Consider the following 27,209-nt stretch of genomic DNA (forward strand, 5'->3'; position numbering starts at 1 on the left):
TTTTCTCGTTTAACTAGCACTATATTATTGCGGAACAACAATGTATCATAATATCACATATTAGCCTTGGCGGCGGATGCCAAACAGGAATGTACGTCATACATACGAGGACACGTGGACGAGGAGGAAGGAATGGACGGACGGATCGCCACGCTCGACGAACTATATATTATATAAAAATAAATTATGATATACAGAAGCGTGCTGGTGGCGTTTTGTGTACGTGAATATAATAATATCGTTTAATCGATATATAATCCAGTGCCGTATCCAGGGGCGGACTTTTAGGTTTGAGCCCCCCCCCCTTCCCCCGAAATTTCAGGGGAGATATCATAGCAATTAGTAATAATGTTGACGGGTGAGCTTAGATTTAAAATTGTAACAATTTAAAATTAAATGCATAATAATACAATTAGTTTTATGTGTCTACCAGTATACATTTATATTTTTTTAAATTATTTCTTATTTTCCTATAGGGTTAAGTTTGAATGTTTAAGCTCCTTACCCAAAAAAAATCCTGGGCACGGCACTAACACGATCCATAACAACAATAATAATAATAATAGGTACACACAGGAAATGCGGAAGTTCGGATGCAGGTTTTTCAAACGTTTGGGTCGTGTTTCTTAGTCGGACTTACCTTGATGATCTTATCGTTTTCGGTCATGTTTTGGTGGCCGCCCAAGAAATCGGCCATGGGGTCTGTCATGTCGGTCTGGGAAACAGGATGATGGCTGTTGGCGACGAACGATTCCGCCGAAGACGTCGACGCCCCTGCAACGATTATAATATTATTATTATTACAATAATATTATGACGTGCACGCATAAATTATGATACAGATAATGTCATCTGCCACGGCATAATGCGGAATAACCATAATATTATCATTTTTATAACAATGTAACGGTATGTAATATACAAGTCGTATTATAGGTAACGCACTGGTGGTGCAGTGTGTCTGCACATTAGAGCGAACACGATTGTGATGTGCTCGGCGTTTATGCGAGACGACAGATAATAATATGCAAAAGTAGGTATAGTAATAATATTATTATAATATTTGGAACGAAATTAACCTGTCAACGTAGCTTGTTGATGATAACCATGGTTCAGGAAGTTTCCTGTACTTTCGCCGATATGTGAGTTGCAAGCATGCTGAAACACAAATTCAAAAGCAAACGCATGAAAGACGAATAATATTATATTATAGAACGCGTTCTCGCATTTTTCAGCGATAACATAATATTAAAAATTATTATTATTATTATTATTATTATCATCGAGCGTATTATAGGTTATTACAACGCACAGCTGCGACATTAAAACGTACGCATATCTTATTATTATTCATTGGTGCTCCCAGACATATTTCTAGAGGAAAGGGGGGCAAATATAAATTTTTTTTATAAATTTTATATACTTCCATTTAAAAAGTAATCTATGTTTATTAAATTGGCACGTTACAGATAATGCTTTAGAAAACAAATACAAAATCCTAGGGTAGGGGTGGGTCAAGTGCCTAATTAGGGGCACTTTTTTTGCAATATTGCAAATACTGAACATTTTCAGTCGAATTACGAATATTTATTAATATTTTCATACTCGAAACTCGCTTAAAATTATAATATCGTCGTAAAAAACAACGAGAGCAGAGGATTATACCTTTTAAATTTCACAAAATTTGAAACTGTCAAATGCATAAATGTTGGTAAATTATGCGTAGGAAATCGCTTCCTCCCTTAAGACTACATACTAACATTTTAGGAGATTTGTTAATCACAGCACTAACTAACTACTATAATACCATGATTCAGTCATGTGCCGAAGAATTAGTGTCAAAGTGGGGGGGGGATGGCAAGACGGGGCACTTGCCCTCCCTGGAAAAAATTATATGAACTTATAATTTAATAAATATTAGCACGATATTGACAACATAAAATAAAAATTTTAACTTCTAAGATATGAAATACTTGTGAATGACAAGCGTTCACTGAGAAAAAGTGAACTCAAACAAAAGTAGTTTCATTCAAGATGACATTATATTAATATACTTTTGGAATAAACCAAAGAAATTTGCTATTTTTATTTACCGATGTCGAATTATACTTTTGACCCTATTTTTTCTATTTTTTGAATATTACGTGTACTTATTAAAATGTATTTTAATTAATTATTGTATACCGTAAAAATATTAATTATAAAAAATAATAGCATATTTATATTTATATGTTGAAATTATATCATTAAACATTTATTTTGCTTAGATTTGAGAATTTTAATATTTTTCCCCCTCCTGAAAAGTTACCTATGCGGCATAGGCACCATGCATGGAGGTATCTATATAACCTATACGGACTATACGTTCAAAAATGGCGGATCAGTACTCACCATTTGCGCGTGATCGGCGGCGCCCGACGACGGCGAACCATACCAGGAGGACTCGGTGGCGCCATAGTTGAAGTAACCCGCGTTGGGCTGCGCACCGTACCCGATGCCGCCGTAGGGCGTGTAATCCGGTTGCTGTTGGTACTGTTGCAACATGATTTCCGGACGGGCAGAAGACGTCGTCGATCCCTCGGCCTTAAGCTGCTGGGGACTCTGCTGGAGCTGCAGGCGGCTGGTTGTGATGGTCGATGTGGTGGGACTCGGCGAAGCGTGGATAGCCGGATAGATGGGAGCCGGACCGGTGACGATCAGCGGGACGTCACAGCCGGCGATCAACCGTCCCCGCTGTTCGTCGATGCCTGCAGCTTGATCGTCACCACGGTGGCCGAAAGACGGTAGCACGTATTCCGCACCGTGATCTTGGAGTTCCGATGTCTCACGGTGATCTTGTCGCAGCTTTCCTTCGCCGAAACCGTCGACTTCGTTTTGACGCCGATCGCACGCCGATTTTTGTAACTGATCAACGTCTTGTAACTTCTGAAACATGCGCAACGATAGAAAAATTAGTATAAACGATAGGTTATACGATAATTCACGGTATATTATTGATGACTGTAAGCAGCAGGGTCACCACGAAAAGGGGAGGGGGACAGCCATTTTATCTGGAGTACAGGGACCCGTTTAAATGAATTTGCAATTTTTTAAGTATTGTAATTTTGATTGGAATACCTAACTTATTTTATGATTTAAAAGTATAATATTATTAAATAAAAAAATATTATTAAATAAAAATCGTGTAATATATCGCTTGTAATGAGTAGCATTTTATTGGTAGTTTTTTATAGGGCCGAAAAAAAAGGTTTAGTTAAAGAATTTGATGTGGGGTCCGTTGATGAAGCATTATACTAATGGTTGAACAATAAAATTAATTGTTAATTCAATCTATTAAAATACCGCGACCATCTTTAGCTTATACACATTTTATATACACGCCAACTATATAGGATGCTCGAGCATCAATTGAAATGTTTTTAGAGTACTGAGCATTCCATAAAATGTGGGATCAAATGTGTTTGGTAATTAAATATTTTCTTTAAGAAATTTCAAAAATGTTTATTATTTAATGAATAAATGCAATAAATTGATGGATAATATATTATTATATGGTGGATTAGACAACAGACAATCAGTGTATAATCCGAGCAAGTATGAGTATGTTTCGTTTATTCGATGATAATTTAGGTGTATCTGAACAGTTTTTAGGGTTTTTTGATATCTACAATTGATTTATCAATTATCTGACTGCCAACCTTGAATTCTGATTGTCCAACTCAATTTAAATTATCAATCACAGACTTCAAAGGTCAGTATCATGGCGCTAATGCAAATATAAGTGGTCATTATATATCACTATTATTAAGAATGGATGGTTAAGGCCACTATACATACTATTTTTTGGCGGTGGAGTATTCACTTGGAGTGCCCGGTGATTTTTAAAAATATGTGCACCTATGTATAATTATATCTTATATGATTTCTTAATTAAATTAATAAGGCACAAATTATATACAATATGGGAGGTTAGACTTCCTCGTATTATAATAGTTAGGTACAACGCGAAATATGTTGAAAAAGAATGAATATTAATTGTAATATGAGGTTCTGGTGGTATATAAACCAACTTAAAGAGAAAATACGACGACACTCATGGCGTGCAAAGGTTTAGAGCAATCTGTTAATAACAACATAATAAAATATGCTAAAACTTTTTGTTTACTACGAAATACGAAATGCGTATACGAAATACGTTTAATACGATACACTTGCGTATAATGTACTGCAAATCTTTTTTTGACAGACGACGTTCCGCGGTTTATAACACTTTAATCCCGTCGATCATGTTACGTTTCCCATTTCATATTTTATCCCGCAGTGGGGAATATTATTTATTGTCTAAAATTAAAATGTTTTATTACGACTATCTGTGTGGTCGATTTAAATCCAGAAAAATCATGACGTATATTTTCATAAATAAATATAATATATATTTGATACTCTTAAACTTTCGAACCACAATATTTATTGGTGAATATTTTAGATTATTGCTGCACAATACATTTCCCTTTTTAATCTTTTCACTCTTTTTTTCTTCACATTATACATTAATGAGATTCACGTCTTGGTATGCCATTAAAATATTATGAATACAGCTGTTCATTTCACAAATTTGCACCCGACTTAATTAAGCGGTTGCCAAGGGATAATATTATACAATTAGACCTATGATTAACCGGTGTTTCTACCTACCTGCAGTTGGGCCAACGACGTTTAAATCTACTCAGAACTTAATTTCATAATTTAACACTCGGGTTACATCCGAACAGATTATTTTAAAAGTGACTAAATTAAATATTTAATGATAAATAATATAAATTTGTACATATTAATAAAATTTATTTATTTATTTACGTTTAAAAAAATAATAATACTCAGTTAAAGTAATAAATATTTTATCAAATTTAATCATAAGTTCTTAACGTTCTGTCATTATAACAATGCACTAGACACTAGTCGTATCAGGAAAGTATATGACATTAAAAAAATAGTTTTAAGTTAAGTTTTAGTTAATTTAGTTTAATTTAAGGTATTTATATTAAACATATACTATTTATTTTTCAAAAGCTGTGGTCTATTGAAAAAAAGATAGGTAGCTAACTGATTTAAATTTATACTTTCATAATATTTCGTTAAATATCTCAGTATATATAACCTACACATGCGTCACGTAAATATTATCATGAAGCAGTTAAAATATCATTTGTAATGAATTAATTGAACAGTGAAATTTATTAAAATAAACAGTATAAACAGCAAATTACATTTGTTGGTTTAAATAGAGATATATAATCAGGCATTAATCAAACAAAATATTTATGATAGGTATTCTGAAAGTGATTATAATTTTTTTATTCTGTTCTACAATTAAGCAGTAAAATTAAATATAGCTTGAAAGATGTAAAAATAAATTATGATTTAAATAATAGTACAATTATTTAAAATAGAACCTATATATAATATAAAATTAAGCGACGGACTTATGAAAAATATTTGTAAATATGAGTTAAATTCGATATATTATTATGCATAATATTATGTTTATTTGATTAAGTAAATAATAACTCAAGCAAATCGATAACCCACAGGTTAATCCTGATGAGCGATGATCGTATAATTTACAATATACCTTTAGAATATTACCTCTATTATACTTTTCTGACCTACAAAATAATATTATATTTTCAGAGAGATGGGTTTTTGGTTAAAATGTCGAGACTCTAAGGGATCTGGCGTGCGTGTGAAAAGTCCTGCCACTTGTAAAAATCAATCCGGTCAACCCAACCCACAACGTACAGAGAGAGTAGACGAGTGGAACGAGAGAGATAGAGTGAGGGGAGGGTTGTGACAGAAAAAGGGGAGAGAAAAAGAGAAAATCCATTACACCGCGATATAATATATACGGTAAGAGTATTATGATGTACGTTTAGAAAAAAATAAATTTATTATTTGAAATGATGGGATGGATCAAAAAAATTATCGGTTTTCAAAAATTCAAGAGCCAATCCCTGTTACTTTTCTGTTGAGACTTAGTGGTTATGTGTGGGGGAGAATACATCTGATTTTTCCTGTAAATAACCGGGTGCATATCACGTAATTTCATAAGGCAAAATATCAGAGACATATACCAACCTAACGGATTTGTATAATAAATAATATTATCATAGGGACAACAATAAGTTTAGATGAGTTAGTCAAGGAAACTTTATTTAATAATAAAGTAATAAGCAATAGTAAAAAAACAATGATTATAAATTATGTAAAATTAGGTAAATTTCATTAATTAGTTCAACTCCGTATCACTTATATAGTAGATATAAGTAATAAATTATAAAATATAGGTACTTAGAAGATGATCAGACTCAGAAACCTTTTTTTATGTATGGAATGATTTAACATAGAATTCAAAAATAACACATCCATTACCAATTTATAGTGACCTACCTATGACAAAATACACTCGAAAGTGTTGAGTTGAAACCAGCTACTATCCTGTTTTTTTTTTTTTAGGTATGCATTTTATTCGAATTTGTATTTATGTGTAAGCTAAGGGGTATTAAAATCGAAAATTTAAATAATACATTTATGATCATAGTTGTTATGTTCATTAGTGTATGTTACAAAGAAAATATAGTAATTCGTTGTAAATGAGCTATTGAGTTAAAATTATAACAAATAATTATAATACACTATATACTGGCATATACTCCAATATAAATAAAGAAAAACTGTCACCAGATTTCTATACACCTAATAAACTATTTTCAAAACAAACATTTTTGGAATTACAAAAAACCCTATCAGGTATAGGTAGACCGCAGAGTACCAACACCTTGAATGAATGTGAATATAATATACATATTAATTTTGAATGAAATACATTAAACACAATTAATACACATAAGCTTAACACTTATGTCTTATATACAGACGCATAATTATAATACCTATTTACCTTAATATTTTTATTTTTCCATTTATTTAAGTGTATGATAAGTAGTTAATTATACATTTATATTCAATACTGATTGTAAGTTTGTTTCGATGAATTGGCGACATAGAACAAACTCAAAATTCCAACCTTCTTACGATTTCATGAATTCTCTTTATACAATATATTAAGAGTATACTTAATAAAATACATGAACCAGCATTAAATAACGAAGTTTAATCATTTTTTTATTAGTATTTTTTGTTCACTCCCAGACCATTTAAATTGAAATTAAATTCACATTTACAGTACCTAATCGATCAGACGCGAATAGTCTCATTGGCTATTATGATATATTATACGTATTCCTGGAAGCGATGGTTCGAAAATATTCAAAAAATGTCATATTAAGTGTGTTTAAATTGGATTTTAGAAAATCATGCTTTGTATATTGTATTCAAAATATCGTAAATTTATCTTTTTCTTAAGGTGGACATGACAACACGTTCAGTTGAACTAGGCAAATTAATTTGAGGTATTTTTTTGCAGTCAGTTTGTGCAAATGAACTGAGTAAATTATTTAGGTTTAGTCGTACAGTTATTGACACAAATTTTTGTTCAGTTCTAACTTGACACTGTAGCAAAAATGTCGTCGATTACCAGATTAACAGGAGCTCTCTATTCTCGCAGTGTGTGTAATTAAAAAAAACAATTCATGAAAATAAAATAAATATAAAGAAGTGGTCGAAAAATTGATTGTTAAAAAAACAACAATTTTCGCACGTAAATTTAATTGGTGAATTATCTGGAGAACCAGATGACTTCAGGAACTACCTTCGTATGGACGAAGAGACATACAGTTTACTATTGTCATTAGTTTCTATTTTTCTAATACCATTCAAAAACAAAATACTGCAAAAATCGCAGACGGCTGCAAAAACATACAATAAATATATATTATGCCGGCAATACATTATTAATTATTATAAATTTAAACATAACACGGGTGCGCTTTGGCCTCGTGTAAACGTATTTCCGGTATACACCGATATAATATTATACATACGTGCAACAACATAATAATTAATACAAGTATACCAATATACATGCAACCGATATGGCCGTTCGGGAAAAATGTACATATTTTATTTAACCGATCAGTTACAACTGAATAGGTATAAATGCACATACACACACACACGACGTGGAGTAACGATAATCAAAGGCACTGACAATAATAACATAATATACTATAACGACGAGTAAATCAAAACAAATCTGATTTCGTTGTATAAACTTGCGAATTTGCTCCAATGACTTCGGTCACAATGAAACACAAAAACAACAAGAATAAAGCCAAGTAAACGTATATATAATATTTTACTTGCTTTTTCTCGAATGCAAATACTTGGATAGTTTTGTAAGCTGATTGACATATACATGTTGAACACAGATTACTATTAAGATTTTTTTTTAATATTGCATAAGACAAAGTTGAGTTTGGTTTTCAAAAAACTGCAAATGTGTGAGAACCCGGCTGCTTAAAGACAATGATTTCTGCTCGAGTACATTGTAATGATCGATGAAGGTATACATAATAATTAATACTACAACAATACATGACGTGCAACACAAACTCCTACGGCAGCAACCACATCAGTTCGACAACCCCCCTCCCCTCCCACACACGAGGAACTCTCCCCGACATAGACGATGACGTTTCCGCCAGCCGCCCCATAGTGTTTACATCATTGTCATCGAAGTCTTCCAATTTAAAATTAAAAAAGCATCACGTATAGGCACTTTTCATAACTGCTATATATGATGTATATGCTAGATAATATACCTACTGCATAGTGCATATATGTACGTACCTATATAATACATAATATGCGCAGTGTGTACTAACTATAACTATACAATAAATATAATATATATGTACATGTAGGTATATAAATGTATATTATACGCAACACACTTGCAATTTATACGAGCATATATAATATAGTAATAATATGCGCCGACAGGCCGAGAATTATTAACGACGACGAGAATAAGAGACTCTGTATAAACATTTTTTTTTTTTATACGCATGTTGTTATTTTTTTTTCCTCGCCCGATTCGTCTCTTCCTCCGCCGCAGCAAATCTAACACCGCGGCGGCGTGTGCGCACGTTAAAAAAAAAAAATCGCAACCATATTCGTCAAACACCACACGTCGCAGTAACGATTATTGTTATTATTATTTTACGGAAAACGATGTCGATATACGCCATCGTCGGGTATACGTATACAGACAATATGAGTGTGATACGCGACGTGTATGCGAATTTGGAATTGCGTGTTTTTCGCCTTGAACAGAAAAAAAATCACCACTGTAAGTCAAAAAACGATTTGAACTTATTTGTGAGCGCGAAAAAATGCACACGCAAAATAATGGATTGGCTGCGTTGATGAGCTATAATAAAACACTACAATCACACGTCATTATACGAGAGAAATTTGTTGATCACACTAACGTAAGGTTGACAATATAATAACCATAATTTGACGAGTAAGCAGCCAAGCAGGAGATTAATTATTTATACAACACGTAGGTATGTTATTATAACAAAATGGCATAATAGACACCTATACATATTAAATCCATCCAAGAGGTTTAAGTAGGCGTATTATGTTAATAATACATAATATAGCTGTATTAAATTATATCCTTTTAAAAATGCTCAAAGCTATCGTGTATATACTTAACAAAGTTAAGTTATTAAATTATTTCGTTACGATTATTATGTTACCTATATTATATGTATATAATATTATGAATACGAAAGGGACTATAGCCATCATCATCATAGGGTGTGGAGGGCGTCCACCGATTATTTCACCGTTAATAAATCTACCTACTAACCACTGTCGCTCTTCTGTTAACATTATATATTGTAATAACATATAATATACGACTCCGACCACACGCTATGTAAACAACAATACAAAGTGTATAATATCGACTACGGCTTTTTTACTTTTTTATTTACCCTCTCTGGATTTGTTCGTACACATATTACAATAAATAATTACATCTACCTCATTATATATACAAATAAGAGCTACTCATGGTGTGGGGAGGGGGGGGGGGGTAGTCTAGCGCTTGCAGTGCTGCAGTTGCGCAGTGCACACCACGGCGGGAAAACGGAAACGCAGGTAGGTAGGAAGTGCATCAGTGCAGTAAGTTGGGTAGTATATTATGTCCTATGACCGATGTGCAATATAATATTATATATATAAGGACGATGACAGCTCTGACGTCCGGAAACGTACTTATATAATAATGTGTGAGCTACTATACTTAAATGGCTTATCGATTCACACGGGTGCCCCGAGCCAGGGTGCGGCAATCATTATCGGTGTAGGTCAATCATTGTTTAAAATAAATGGTATACGCATACGATGATAATGTCGATTCTATATTAGAAATCTGCTGTACAAATCATAAAATATTTTACCTATATAATAACTAATAAGGTATGTGAAGTTTCATTGTGATTCATGTCTATATAAAATTGTATGTTTCCCGGGCATTTGAGGTTCGATAAATAGTGGAGTTCTAGAGGTAAGAGTATATAATATTAATACACCGTATAATAAAACAACCCTTTGCATCATATTTTCCCAAAAATATTATGGCCTGCAGAAGCCTGTTTGATTTAAGTATACAAAAGGTGAGGCGGATGGAACGAACTAGAATTGGTTATTGGAATGCTATATTTACACTATATGTACTTACGACACTTAATATGTTGTAATTATTGAAAATAAAACATAAAATATATAGCTCCTCTTTTGGTTCTGCAGGAGGGTCAGTATACAGGTCCCGCACATATACGGCACACACAGCGTGTGATTACGAGAATGATATTATATATTACTATATGTTTTACCTATAGTATACATAATATGCATAATGATCCGAAGAAAAAAAAGAGAAAACGATGGTTTTTTTTTTAAAGATATTTGGAATGAGAACGAGTCCCTCTTTTGAGGTCGTAAAATGTACGTTTTTATGTGGGAATGTCGCGATATGGTTATACGTTTCACAATCTTTATACTATACACTCAACTCTTTCCTTACTATTGTTATTATTTTCGTCGGAACCTAATCTCGTGAAATATTAAGCACGTGGACTATCGGATTTCCGAACAATATATAATATATTTGAAGGAGAACATAATAATAAATTATAAAAACACAATATGTTCAGATTGTAAAGAATCAATAAAAAAATATTTTAGAGAGCACATACTGCAACATATACGCACATTATATTTAATGACGTGAAGCTGACAATAATTTTGTTACCGCACTGTTCGACGAGTTCTCCCTCTAGTGATGCTCGGACCTTTTATTGTCGACGTTCCTTTCTTGGTGTCATATCATGTCACGCACCACAAGAGATCGGGGTCAATTTTAAATAATATTATATAACTTTTTATAAACACACCGTATACTCACACACACGCATATACATAATATATTGTCATATAACGTCAATCCTTACACTAGGATGTTACACTGCAAGCTGACAGTCTATAATATAGACTCTATATATGTAAGGATCAAATCACCGTGGCGGGTACAAATTGTTGTAAAAAGGGTAAACGATTCGAAGTCCTGTCTAGTCTCATCACGACGAACGATGACGATCCCGATTTAAAACCATACACTCGTATAATAAAATATCAAATGCTTATTTGGCCATTTTCACGGTAAAAAAACATTTGCACGAATACGCCGGCGTTACTATACGCTAAATATTTATGTGTATCTAGCTGCACGTTCGTTGAATAAAATTAGTAGTTTGTCGATCAAACGAGCTTCTGTTTTATGATCCTAATGAATAGATCAAACCGATTTACGACCTACATTATATAGTATTATAAATTTTACATTTGATAATACACACACGTTGTGAGCAAAACAAGCACTGTCCGTTTGAATACTATAAAGACCACTATACATTATTAAAATAATAAACGCGATTAGCGATAAACATAATATAGCGATTATTATGCCGAGATGTTGCGACTAGTCGTCTGATAAAGAAAAGAGAATAAAAAAAACATCAATGCCCTTTTCAACTTGGACGCAATTTGATTGCACAACTTCAATAGTAATAGTAATAATATAACATGCGTATACTACTCTGTTTAGTGCGATGCCAGGCGGAAGAGTAATCCGATCGAAAAAGTATTTATATTATATACATGATAATATTAATTATCACAGAATTAATTATTCACATTATATGTGATATTATATCGTATTAAACAAACGTGCGTGGTAATCGTACAATAAACCGCAGACAATATATATATATATTTAAACATTGTAGATTATATACAATTTTAGATCATGATTTAGACAAATACAATTAAGTCAGTAAATATATTCATTATCGAGTAGTGGATTGGGGAGGCGATGCGTGAGTAATGAAACATTGTAACGATAAAAATGTAAAATATTTTCGTGGGTAGTGATGGATGCTGTACAACCATACATATATATACATATATATATATATATATATAATATAAATATATATACCTAAAAGCTAGACATCTACGGGGAGAAGACGTCATACCTCACGTCCACGACCAAACAAAAGAAATGGCGCTCTTGTCAGGAAAAGTGTAGGTATAATAATATTATTAATTTACAAGCTGAATCCGTGCACTTCGTAGCCCGTTAAAAATCCCACCTCTTGTTATATTTCTTAAACTGTGTGTTATCGTCCTATATACCGCCGAATGCTATGCAATAATTGAATCTCTAATTCTCATCTCAACACTAACCCCTAACAAATTTCTAACCATAACTGACTCTCCTTCATGTTTACAAGCTCTTGTCTCAAATGCTTTCAAAACACCCAACTCCCCACTCATCATTACAATCATATCTCTTCTTTACATGCTCTCCGAATTAGACTTTGACGTACAGTTTCTCTGGGTCCCTGGCCATACGGGGATCTCCAGTAACGAGACTGCAGACTTACTGGCTAAATCGATAGCCTCTTTATGCTGTCTCCCAATCAGCATAATACCCGGGTCTGACATTTGCCCAATTCTAAAAATAGCGTTAATAAGTTATGGCTCAGATACGGGGGAGGATTTTCTCACTCATTTTGCCACTTGGTACAGAGACATTGCGCCATCAATTTCTCCTCACCCTTGGTTTGATAAATCTAAACTATTTCGCAAGAATATTTCCTTTTTCTCTCGCCTCTGCTTCGGACACACCTTACTACCTTCACTCATTTAAGCTCGGCCTAAATGATTCCCCCATCTGCACCCGCGACACTTGCAATCCATTTTTATAAATATAGATATGTACATACAAATAATATATATATCCTCCACCCAATTATGAGAAAATCTTAAATCCGCCGCTGCGAACGCTTATAATAATATGAAATACACCTGCAGCAACAGAGTTGATATTCTCGTCGTGACATTGGCCGCATCGAACTTCGGAAGATCGGTTGCAAAACCTTTTTTACTCCCGACCACCTGGCGCCACCTGGCACCCTCGATTGTAATTATTATTTTTACAATTATAATATTATAAGTATATTTGACAACTATACAAGCCCCTCTCAACGAATGAAAAAAAAAACTGCACATAAATATTATATGATTTAAAATTGTGCGCATTGCTCGAATGATATACTTACCGGTATGGATACTATATACAGTGTGTTATATGAAGGTTTTACTTACGTCTTACAGCAATGTTGAACGATTCGAACGCATAAACCGATTAACGTTTATCGATTCGATAAATTATTACAAATATACATATTATATAATATGACGTATTAATATAACATTCAATACCGGCTATATATGTATTAAAAAATATACGTACACATATGCAATAATATTACAGAACTGTCGATGTGAATGTGAAAATATTATTTAAAACCCTTTTAAAAATGAAAAATCAATTTTTAAAGATAAGCCGATTGAACGTTGAACATCTCCAAAATGCTTATGGTTAGATTATATTTTTACAATAAAAAAATTTGTGTGCACAGCGTCCTTGTTAAATTCATATATATTATATAAATAGGTACCTGACTTAAAATGAATTATAGAGTTTATTGTCATAATGATGTTTCAAAACATAGATGCGCCGCCTGCAGTAGTACCTACTTGCAAACGATGCGGAAAAAAATTTAAACGATCTAGAACAAGAACAAAAAAATGTTTTTAAAAACACTCGCTATGACACACAACCAGTTATAAAATGTTTTAATTTTAACCGAATAACATTATAATATTATATGATGACAATAATTTAACGCTCCGAACGACGTCGTGCTATCGTCACGATAATAATATTATATTATGATGTTATTGCGTGTTCGGGTATACACACACACGTAGTAGATTGTAATATTGTCATTTATCACACCGGAAACTCATTTTTTCCGTTTTCATTTCGCGGAAACCGTGTGTACGTCACGGACATCGCGCGGAGACGACACACACATTCATACACGCATATCGCGCATGAATTCCTCTCGTGTGGTGAACCGGCGGCGGCGGCCGGCTACACGTGACTCAACACGTGGCTCACCGCATACAATAATAATAATAATAGTAATAATAATAATAATAATGTATTGGATTGTTCAGATGGCGCTCTGTACGCCGCGGCACGCTGTACGCACAATGTATATAAAATAATAATAATAACATGATAATGTAAAGCGCCACCGCAGCCTTTTTCCCGCGCTTAATATTATTATTACACAACTCTATCCACTCGCCCACCCACCATAAGCACCACGTATTCCCGTTTTGCCAGAGGGAGTTGCCCGTTTCCTTTTTTTCTCGGTTTTTATGGATTTTCCGCGTCGGACGACGACGACAACCGCCGCCGCCGCCGCCGCCGCCGCCACCACAACCACCACCACCACCACCACACTAACATCACCACCACCACCACCACAATAACGACCACCACACTAACATCACCACCACCACCATCACACACGAGCCTAGAAAAACATCAATTTTTATCCACGGGGGTTCCTCTCCCCCCTTGACGGCAGGTCCCCACCACACTGCCATCGGAAAAAAAAGGAAGTGAGCTTGTACATACAAATATATATATATATATATATATATATAGGTCAACAGAGACCAGTAAACGAAATAATACACATATGTACACAATACACGCCGAAATAGTATAGGTATATATATTCATCACAGTATCATACGAGTTTTATCGATTTTGAAAATCGGTGTGTGTCACATAATAATTTTATGGCCATCACAACATATGGAGGATATCCATTATTTACAAATCGTGCTAAATAATCAACGAGGTCTGATATTACTGAGCTGCAGTCCAATAACAGTATATATAATATATGCCTACACACCAGCTGATAGGAAACGGTTGCACATTAGTGCTTCATCGTAAGATAGTATGTCACACGATTGAGGCGGCTACGATAAAAAATAAAAAACAGTTACTTCAGAAGATAAAAACAAAACCAATTAGATTCGATATTTGACTTTACGTATTATGTACCAATCGTTTGATGTACCTACACGACCGCTTAGCGTTTCTATTTTTACATCATACTATCACTCCCGACTATACGTCATCATAATAATAATAACATACTAGATAAGACGGTGTTATGATATTGTACATAATAAAGCACACCTAGATACATAATATGTTATGTACACACAAACTGAGCTAACACGAAACACAACTAGAAGGTGTTATTTATACATACCCATGGCTTAAAGTGAGAGAAAAATTTCATGAGAGGGGATAATTTTTCCACATAGTTTTTAACCACCATCAGACCGTCAGAGTTGTAGAGGAGGCCGCATACCGGTACCCCCGCTGTAGACGCTGGGCGTACCAATAACGGAAAACCGAGAAAATCGTCCGAGAACAAAAAGTTGTATATACATTTTCCTATCATCGTTCTAAACTTTTTTTAGATTACTTAAAAAAATAGGAGAAAAAAATGATTCTGCGTAAATGCGTTTTGTCTATGTTGAGAGTGGGCAAGAGAGAAAGAAAACAAATAATGCATTGACATCATGAACAAATCTTAATCGACCGGTCACTATACTATGTTTATAAATATTAGTACATATATACACATAAACCACGTTTACGGCGGCGTCACACACGCGTTACCGCGGTAAACGAACCGGCGGCGTCTAACGAACCAGACGCGCGAAAAGTTTCTTAACCCTATAATTCGCTCAACAGAAACGCCTACGCCTCCGCCACCGAATCGATACGGACGCTCGGCGGCGACCGACAGACGACGGGCGCGCGTAATCGAAAAACCGTCCTCTTCGTCGTGGTTGACGTCGCCTAAATTCAATTTCCGAGTTGGTTAGCTGGTGTGCATATAGGGCAGAGGAGGCCCGAGATATATATTATATAAGCACGACGACCGTGGTAGGAGTTGTGTGTGTGTGACCGGTGTTAAAAAAGTGAACTGTTTTTGACGAAAGTTCTCCGCGAAGTAGGCTCTAACGAGAACATTATATTTTACATTTTTACTCCTCAAAAAAGCACTGATTCGGCGGTGGGGAGCGATACAATCATAAAAACAATATAAATAGATATACATAAAAATATAGGACTATTATTATGACTTCATGAGTATATTACATTATATTATTATATAGAAACTTAATGCCACACAAAATCGTCTTATTTCTCCGACAAATATCAGTATATTTTATTATTATTAAGTATCTATATCCGTTAAGACGTTTCTACAATTGAACAGCGATTTATGTTGTGATGCAACACCGCTTTGACAAAACAACATTATTTACAACAATATATTAATATATCATATTATTATAATATATGAGCTTCACACAAACTTGATAAATAGGGCCAATTATCTCCTTAAGAATAATTAATATATATACATATATAGGTTATAGGTATATATATATATATATATACATAAATATTAAATATGAATTAAATACACTGTATTTTAGTATATATTACTAACAATTAACCACCGTTTGTAATTAAATCAATTATATATCGAGAAATTTCGTAGACGGAATAAATTGTACAATTCGTCACTGCATGTGGCACTTAAAAATAATTATTACTACAGTCGACCTTAGCGTTACTATAACGACATTATGACATGAAAATTGTAATTTTACCATTGAATAACTTTTAATTATTTTGATATTTTAATGGTGTCGTGTCCTATTCGATCCGTCGAAAAAATCATAACGAAATTATTTTCTAATCTAAATACGAAAATTATTATTTTAATGGATTCCTTATTAGAATCAATAACCTCTGTAATATTTACAATATCTTTTTCCTAAAAAAATTCTATTTTGCATTAATATATGTATTACATAGTACCTATACGAAAATCCTTTGAACCTATTTATATCCGATAAGTCAACACTAATAAAGTTCGACAAAATAATACAATGTTTAATTTTGTTTATGTCAATTTTAATTCGAACTTGATGATAAGTCACCTTGTAATACAGGGTGATTTTCCTAGCATGCTCAATCTCCAGTATAGTGTATGTTTACTCAAATCACGATTTTTAGAATTTTTTGGTATAATATTATTCAAAGTATTCTCAAATGTAAACCATGTTTTTAAAAAGTTTCATAGGCACCTACTAATTACTATTTTTTTAACAGTTGATTTTTAAAAACATTTTGATGCATATTCATCAAATTCGAACAAGTAGTTTCTGAGAAATTAAATTGTATGTAGATACTAAACTACTAATGATAATAGCTTTGACCATGATTTAATGGGTTTAGATGATAAGGAAACTGGAGTTCATGATGATTTAAATGTATATTGATTAATATTTATTCATTAACATTCGTTATATTTTATAAGAATTGACAAGAGTATGTATTAATTAGTACTGAACTAAATATTATATTTTTATGTAAAACTATTATAAAGGACTCATTATTTTAAGTGTAAAAGTTTAATAACTCAGAAACTTCAAATTTTAATTCAGATGCATAAAAGTATTTGAATAAAAATTAATAGCTATTAAGTGCATCTAATAATTAACAGTAAGAAAAGTGTGATTCTTATATGAACAAAGTAGATTAAATTATTACATATTACTCTGTAGATTGTTTAAATAATCTAAGTACATTAAGTACTATTTGTATCTACTTGAAACTATGCTACTATTAATAGGTATTCATAAAAACTGTAAAATTCATAGAAAAATGATTTAAGGATAAAATCCCGATCATAATGTTATTGCACGATTTTCCACGGAAAAGTTGAGAAATTTACGAAACACTTAATAACGTGGAATCATAAATTAGTTATTACAATAGAGAACAATAATTTTTTTCGAGGGTAAATTATTATAACTATGACTAATTATGATAATTTAAATTTTAAATAAACATACAATTACATGATATCTCTAAACTTAAATTATCCTTAATGTGACCAGTTTATATATTATGATGAATTTATAATAACCATTTGTTTACTTGTGCAGCTATATATCTTGTTTAAATATTTAATTGTTTTTAAAATGATAAAATAATAATGATTTTTATGTGTAAGTAAATATATATATATATATACCAGTTATTATCATCATAAACGTTGAAATTAGTCCGGTGAGAAGAATGTGACTGTTAACATAAGACCTAGGTATAACTATGCAAGCTTATATTTTTCAGATATTCAACCGAGAATTACGAATACAGAAACACAAGTCGTTAACCGCTGCGTGAACTTGGTATTTTATGTCAGGTAAATGTGTATAATATTATTGTATAATGATTATTCATTGACCAACGCACATATATGACAACACGTGAACATATACATACCTATATAACGGCCAGCACACCAGACATAATAAGAATAATTTAATTTTACATTTCAATTATGATTTTTTAAACGCATCGTCGAGAAATATCGATAATAATAAATAACACTGTATTAAGAAGTAATAACTTAGCTCGTCCCCAAAGTTCTTATACAACGTATATTTCCAATTTACTAAGTACCTACTAAATTCACTAATAGAAAAAAAAAACAATATTTCGAAATAATATATAATAAAATGATCATTTATCTATACTTCGTAAAATTGATATCATTTTTATTTTGATTAAAATAACACTATACAAGTATATAATATGTATTTGTATTAACTAACTATAAAGTAATTTCAACAAGTAACTCATCTTTTCAGTGACAAATGCATCGTGCAATGAGAGCAATTTTATTTCCAAGTATAAGCATATACATGGGTAATATACTTCATAATATATCATAATATGTACATTGTACACGGTACATCATATTAATTAAATAATTTTCTAAATCATGCAAGTTTGGTGTGTAGCTTTGAGAGAATAGACCTTCGTGTTTATCAGATAGGATATAATATGATGTCATTAAGTACGTACAAGGTAGACAACACTGTAATTTAGGCACGTGTAATAAGGACAATATATGGTTTCAGCGACATTTGAAATCATAAAATCAAACTTTTGCGTGAGTCTAGAAAATTATTATAGTTGTAATTTGTATGTAATAAGTTATTGCTATCCAATGAAGGAAAACAATTGTGAGTCAACGACGCGGTAACTATATATACGTATATTATACGCCTATATAAGCGTCGGTCCAATATTATATCGTAATTATAAAACAAATAAGTTCCTTAATAAGTAGTTTAATAATATATACTGGAAGTACGGAATGAAAATAAGAGTGAGCACGGTATACGATCGAGAAGGATATCCCACAGACTTTACACTCGACTTCATGGGTACCAGATAGGAGACACATTGTAACATTTATGTAATTACAAGTTATGAAGTTAATACGAGATTTATAAGTTAGCAATTGCATTAAGTTTTGTTACAATACGAGGAGTACATAAACACTGTCATCTGTGAACCTCTAAAGAAAATAATTGCAGACCGAATGATCCAGAGAACGTTATTGCAAAGGGTAAAAAGGACTCTAGTTCATTAGTTGGCATTTCAACGGTAACTGATCGAAAACTTGAAACGCTTCACTCGCATTAGGACGTCAACACAACCTTTCGACAGTAGAAAAACCTTGAGAATCTTTTCTTTTGATGGTAAGTCGTATAGTCCGTTAAACGCCAACTACGGAATGCGTGTTCAAGATATATACACAAAACTGAAGTATATAGGATGGATCATTTTGGCATACCTTGTATATATACAATAGATACATCTATAAGTACTAGCGAGCAGCGATGTACCATAATATATATTTTATTGCGTAGTATGTACGAATAATATCGAGAATAAAATATACGCGCCAGAACTCTGTTCGTTTAACACGGTGACGACTTGAGAGTCAAACGGTGCACACACGAGAAAAAAAAACAACAAAACAAAACCGTCCCCCCTTCCACAAACAGAATTTTTTTTTCCTTAAAACACGAGCACTATTCGTCGTACTCGGGCATGTGGTAATAATAATATTGTATATGTATTATCGTCGTTGTCGACGCAATGTGTGTGTATTATTGTTATAAGTTATAATATAGAACAGTTCGAATCAGCAGCGCCGTTCGTTGTACGTGTGCGCGCGCGTGTTGTGCGTTCCACAGGTGGTAAAAATCAATTATTCGTGGTAGCGCGCACGCGCCCGGCGTCCATCGCACTAGTGGAAACGACACCACGCGAGTACTACACCACTACAATAATACAATATACCATAGTGCATAGTAGACGAATTATTATTATTATCAGGCAGTAGAGGTATAATAGGTATGGAGAGATATTATATATCGTATTATAATAATATCGCGCATTCGTACGAATAGAGAAAAATAGAGAGAGAAAGAGAGATGAAACAATGACATTTCGTTGTAGGGGATAATATTATAACGTGTTGTGTGCATGTACATAATGTGTACGTAAGTATGTGTAAGTAGTACGCCACGCCGCTGCAGTGGTCGGAGTGATACCGTACAACGTACGCGGCGTGTTAACAGCACTAGCAGCACCAACAGCAGCAGCAGTAGAAGTCTACACAACATAATATTATACACAATATCATATTATTATTATTATTATGTGCATAGGTATATACTGCAGTGGCACATCGCAGTACACCGCCCATCACTGCCCGTGTAACCAGGTCTGTACGCGGTCGTGTAACAACAATACTTTGCGCGTTGCTATATATACCGTCTTCATTTCTATTACGTATGCTATTGCTGGCGTGTGTATATATAGTAACCGTGATAATAGGTAGTATTCTATACACGGCGGCGATACTACCTACGAGTGGTTAAGACACGCTGCGGTAGTATACATGTCGCGATGCCCGAGAACGTATCAATTTTATGGCCTTAAGGGGAGGAGGAGCACGGGGATAACAGCCGCTCCTCGTCCTTAAAGAATCGGAATATTTGTCGCCAATAAGTGTTGAACATCGTATCGGAAAATAATTAATAATCTCGAAGTAAAGTTAGATTTCGTACTATACACATTTGAAATTTATGAAACAAAACTTGCGCCGAATTTATCGAATTCTTTTCACAAAGTCCTTTCCCCAAAAAACACTAAAAAAAAAAAAACATAGTCTTTATCATTTTATACACGCCACTCAATTGACAAGTATATGTGCGTGACGTCGCGTGATGAAAATGACCCGGTGAGTGTCAGAACTAGTCAGAAGTTGTATTCGATAAACGAACCGAATTGGTTTTTTTTTCAGAAGCGTTCCGCGTGTCGAAAACGTCGCCTGTCCCGTCGATCAAGGGGCGACGGATGACAATGACTGCAACAGTAAACCGACAATTGTTACGAAAAACATAATAAATTAATAATACGCATAGAAGAAAAAAGGCAGTATGATCATAATAGGTATTAAATAATAATAATAATATGATATGTGAGCGCCGACGAAAACGACGACGCGCGCGCGGGACCCCGTTCGACGGTGGCCGTGATGTTACACGCGCCTATGTCGTAGTTGTAGCGCATCATAGTCGTTTTCGTCATCGGGACACGCAGCGTATGACGACGGAATGGCAGGGGCAAGGGGCGACGAGGGGGGCATACGCGATATCATTATAATATGAACGCGCGCACGCACACGCACACATACGCATACATTTATACGTGTGCGTGCGTAAAGCGCGACGTCAGTGGCAAAAGCAGCAGCAGTGGCGTGCGTGTTGCGCAATCCGTCACATTTGCGAGAAATCGCCCGGAGGACTGTATTACAATATTTTACAATAATATTATTATTATTATTATTGCTCATACGTACTAAAACTGTACACTATAGGCCATCACGTCGCTATATATACTTCGTACAAGTATATAATATAGGTACGGAAAAAAGGGTCGTCCGAAATCAATAACATGCCCAGGAGGCGCGCGGTCACCGAGCCGTAGTAATATTGCGTATGCGTTGTCTAACTACAACTATATATATAATGCATATAACATACGCACGCAAGTATATAGTATGTGCAGTAGTCGAAAGTATATATATATATGTATGTATGTATGTATGTATGTATATAATGATGTGCACGCAGCGGGATTTCGCGTGTTCGATACACGACAGGGGGACAGGAGCAGTGGCGGCGGCAGAAACGGCAGAACGCTTATATATGTATAAAATATTGTGTACACGAGAAGCCAGTCGTCGGCTGTATTGTATTATTATTATTATTGTTATAGTACAAGCGGCGGCATGACCGGAGAGCGAGAAGAGAAAAAAACAACGCTACCTAATAGGATTTACGAAACAACGTGGGGGCGGGCTTCGGCGGCACCGTGGCTTTATGTTTTTGGAATGGGATAAATAAAAGCTGCTGCTGCTGCTGTAAAAGTGCTGGTAAGTCCCGAAAACGTCGTCGAAGATGTCTCCAATTATAATTTTTTTGTTATTCGACTTGAAATTGATTCCGGACGTGGCGCATCCGGTAAACCGTTCACAATTGTGCCGTATGCGTGCGATGGTGTTGGTGTACTCGCCGATGCCGCACTATATTATTTTGAAATATCGCGATTTACCGTTTTCCGTTTTACGTACGCACGCGTACGACGTATCCATTTTTCCGTAAATGCAGAAACGACAGTTTTTTTTCGGTTAACGCCCGTTTTAGTTTCTGCTAGGAACATAATGAAAAACTGCAAAAATCCGACGAAAAGGGAAAAAATGCTAGCAAGAGCATTTAACGAATATACTGACCTTTTGGCTTTCTAAAATCGACTTAAAATCCGCCCAGAATATGTAAATGTTTCGATTTATTCGGGTTCAGATTTAAAGACCTCCTCTGCGCTCTGCAGCACTGTACCACAAACAACTATATTCTAAATATTTTTTTTTGTTATAGCATTTGAAATACAAAATAAACTCGTAAATATTTCGTGGCATTCGAATAATGTAATATTTGCGGTGAGCTTCTGGGCGCAAGACACTATAATATAGTATTGTTATTTGTTGTGCAATTATATTTGCGTATGTTTATATTTAAATATTTACAGTTGCGGGGAAATTATATACACACATGATGTATCACACATTTTTCGAATTTAATAACACGAGAAATATGCCTACCAAATTCTAATATACAAACTACTTCGAACAACTACAACACTGACAGTTGTGAAAATAATACGACCAGACAGTTTACAGCAAGAAACAATAGACTAATTTCTGTTATCACATCAGATATTTTACTATATAATAAACGCTGTATAATGATAAGTAGTACCACTAGTACCTATATATTATCTTCTGATTTATAGACTATTAATTCCTCACCACGCTAATATACATATTATAACAACTAACCACAAGAATTATCTCATTAGAAATTACGATTAGTTTTTGAGCAATGCTGATAACAAAAGATAACATGTTGACATTCGTGAAATTTCTATATGTGCATTAATTTATATTCCATCAGATCAAATATTTGAGTCGTATACATCAATATAGGTACACTGGTGCTATCACCTATACCTTAATAATATGTTGAACTAACGCTTAAAAAATGCACTTACAAACCAATATTATTGCTTTAGTTAAAAAGTTCATTTACACAAACGACTAACACCAACTGTAGACAACCCGCAGACAATTATTGGAGTCGTATAATTTTGGCAGTAACGTTTAGACACTGAAATAATTGCGTAATTTAAAAATGTGTTATCACGACGTGGATGAATAGTTAAAACGCAGTATTCGCTGTAAATGCGTAAGTCCTATATTATAATGTCTCGTTACTGGAAAAACATAAAGGTTTTGTATTATACCTAACGCATATATTCATGCAGACTTAAATCTCTCGGTATGTAAACAATAAACATATTATTATCAACACTATAATATTATAATAAATAAATACGAAATATTAAACTATATAGTGTCATTTTACAGTAACGATAAAAATCGTAAAGGATGTTGCTTATTAATTTTTTAGTGTCCATCACGTCACACACACGCGCAAGCGTGCAAGTTAAAATATAATATATTACAATATTTGTATGTACGTGTACACCTGCAGTATAGTAAACATATACTGTATTATTGTTTATATATAATATATATATTATACACACACACGTATTATTACATGATATATTCGTATAATATATTATATGCAACACATTTGAAAATCATTGAGATAGGAAATGAGTCGCGCCCGAGATAATTTATATAATGATACTTAGACTTGGCAACAGTGCGTAAATGCGCGTCGCGACCATTGTACATAACATACTAACACTGCACTCGCGTATACATATGAGAGGTAGACGCGCGCACACATACACACTCGCGCACGCGCGCGGGTCCAATAAGTTTGATTTCCGGTGTTATCCGACTGACAATAATAATAATTTCACTAAATATATACTGCCGAAAAAAATGTCCCATTGTTTCGGTTCCCTCCTCCCCCTCGCCCACCACGTGTTCCACCGGTAGTCGGCCGAATCGCGCGCGCGAACGAGAAAATCCTCCACCCGGCGTACGTCAGTGTCGCGTCGCCGACTATTCAACATCGCAATTAATAACGCGACCAGTCGCGGCCGACCGACCTACGACTACCGTTCGACAACATCCATCAAAGGGTACACCCATGAGGAGGTCGCGGCCTTTCCACTGGAAGGGGGCGGACAACAAATAAGTAACAACGATAATAACACATTTTTTTTGCCTTTTACACTGCGGAAGTGCGCCCGCGCATCGGATTCAAAAATATTCGATTGCCACGTGGGAGGGAGAAATAGGTGGTAAACGCGAGTACGTTCGACATTGTCATAATATTATACATACCTGGGTAGTTTACCATCTGTATAATAATATTGTAACCAATGGTATCAATACATTAAGTATTTCAACTAGTTTGCATATACCTGGAATGTAGATTTGAAGATAACAATATAAACAACTAAACGAGCAATAACATTATCTTCAAATCCTACAGGTATTGCGTAGCCGTAAACCCCGCCGTCATAACAGTTTTTGTGTCGTATGCGATTAGGCCGAAGTCGGCGTTGTCGCACGTTCTACATTACACCCGCGTCGTCGAAGTCATGGTTTTTGTTGTTATAATATTATTTTGTTCTCGAGTGTAATGTTACCGCCACTAAAGTGCGCATTACTACACGTTTAGACGGAAATTTACAATTAGAAAAAAATAAAATGAAAAAGGCTGGAAACGAAAATAACAATAAATAATATAATATATCAATAGGTAAGCGGTGGTGGCGACCATCGCAAATGGGCTTCGGTGAGGTCAGGCAGGAAATCCGGAAGACAAGCCAGTGAAATGTAAATGTTTCAGAAAATGAAAATGATAGACAAAAAAATATAATATATAGATATCATAAAAACCGTTGGACGCCGCCGTTCGCGTATACGGTTTGTGTGCGGACGAGCGCGCGTGCACACTGCTGCGAGTTATAATGTAGTGCACACACGCGTGAAACGTGGCAACGTGCGATATTGAAATCAACGTCGGCGGTGGTGTCGGTGTCAGTGGCGGTGACGGTGGTAGCGGCGTCTCGGTGACGGCGCTTATTTATTATATTTTTATTAGGAGGTTATTTTATTCTTCTTTTTTTATACACACCTGCGTGTTCCGGGCGAGACGCGACCGACACAGCAACGCGGAGCGAAAACTTTTGGGAGAAAGGAGACCGCGAACCCGACACCGATTTCTGGCGCCACGGAACGGTGGACGCGGGAAAAGGGCGCTTACTGGTACGTTCTTTTTTCCTATACGACACCCGCAAGCATCTACCGAAATGTATATGCTTAGATATTATTTAAATAAATATTTCAATAGCAACAACAAGCTGGCGAATCGTCGTAATTTAGCATTCCGATGAAATGGGTTTATTTGTATTTTTTCGAAACATTACTACCCAACTACGCGATCAATGAGCACGTAAATTGTATTAAAAAACGTGAGCGTCACGCATTGGTTTGGACGTGATGCAGCGACCGCACGTCGCCCAAACATATTTACGAGAGCCCGGCAATATTTTATATTTTATACAATTGTAATATTCAGTAAAATGTTTTCGTCCATGCAAATGCTCTTTAACGTTTCGAATAAAACATATGAACTATGGATGTATTAAACGGAAGAATAAAAACTGTGTTTTTACTAGATATACCAATGCATAATATATATGTGTGCCTTTACATAAACGGCCGACGAAGACGATTATATTATGTCAAATATCTTGTATCGAATTTGAATGTAAAATGATGATTATATCTTCATAATAAATCATAATATAATGTATTTTATAATACGGTGTATATGCCCGAAGGAATTTTAAATGCGATTTGTTTGTATTATGACTTATGAGTAATAGCGTACGAACTATGTGCATTGTGCACCATCAAGCATTAACGATGAAAACACATACAAGTACGTGATAAAAAAAACCCTTATTCTTATTTATTATACTCATTAGTTATTACTTTGCAATTAATATAATATAATATGTATATAATACCTTATGTATATAAGGTGTAACAGGACTATTTAACAAATTTCCATTACAAATAATACCATATTTGTCAAATAGCATGCCAAATAGCATGAGTTTCAGAAAAAAATGCAATAAATATGGAAATGTAAAATCGAATTTTCGCGATAATGCCAAAAATGATGATATTTTTATTATTTCCCACACTTTACACACG

General features: G+C 34.2%; 1 protein-coding gene across 1 annotated transcript in view; it reads right to left on the minus strand.

Moving 5' to 3' along the window:
* LOC107172713 (uncharacterized) overlaps window positions 1-27,209 on the minus strand; it is a 67,216-nt gene that overhangs the window by 4,595 nt on the left and 35,412 nt on the right. The window contains exons 4-6 of the mRNA XM_089219460.1: window positions 2,392-2,925; window positions 1,080-1,158; window positions 641-774 (exon numbers count right to left, since the gene is read on the minus strand). Of these exons, the coding sequence (XP_089075586.1) occupies window positions 641-774; window positions 1,080-1,158; window positions 2,392-2,925 (747 nt within the window). The remainder of the gene's footprint in view (window positions 1-640; window positions 775-1,079; window positions 1,159-2,391; window positions 2,926-27,209) is intronic.

The sequence above is a fragment of the Diuraphis noxia genome, unplaced genomic scaffold (assembly GCF_037042655.1).
Source record: "Diuraphis noxia isolate RWA-SAM2 unplaced genomic scaffold, SU_Dnox_SAM2 contig0002, whole genome shotgun sequence".
Classification (NCBI taxonomy): Eukaryota; Metazoa; Arthropoda; class Insecta; order Hemiptera; family Aphididae; genus Diuraphis; species Diuraphis noxia.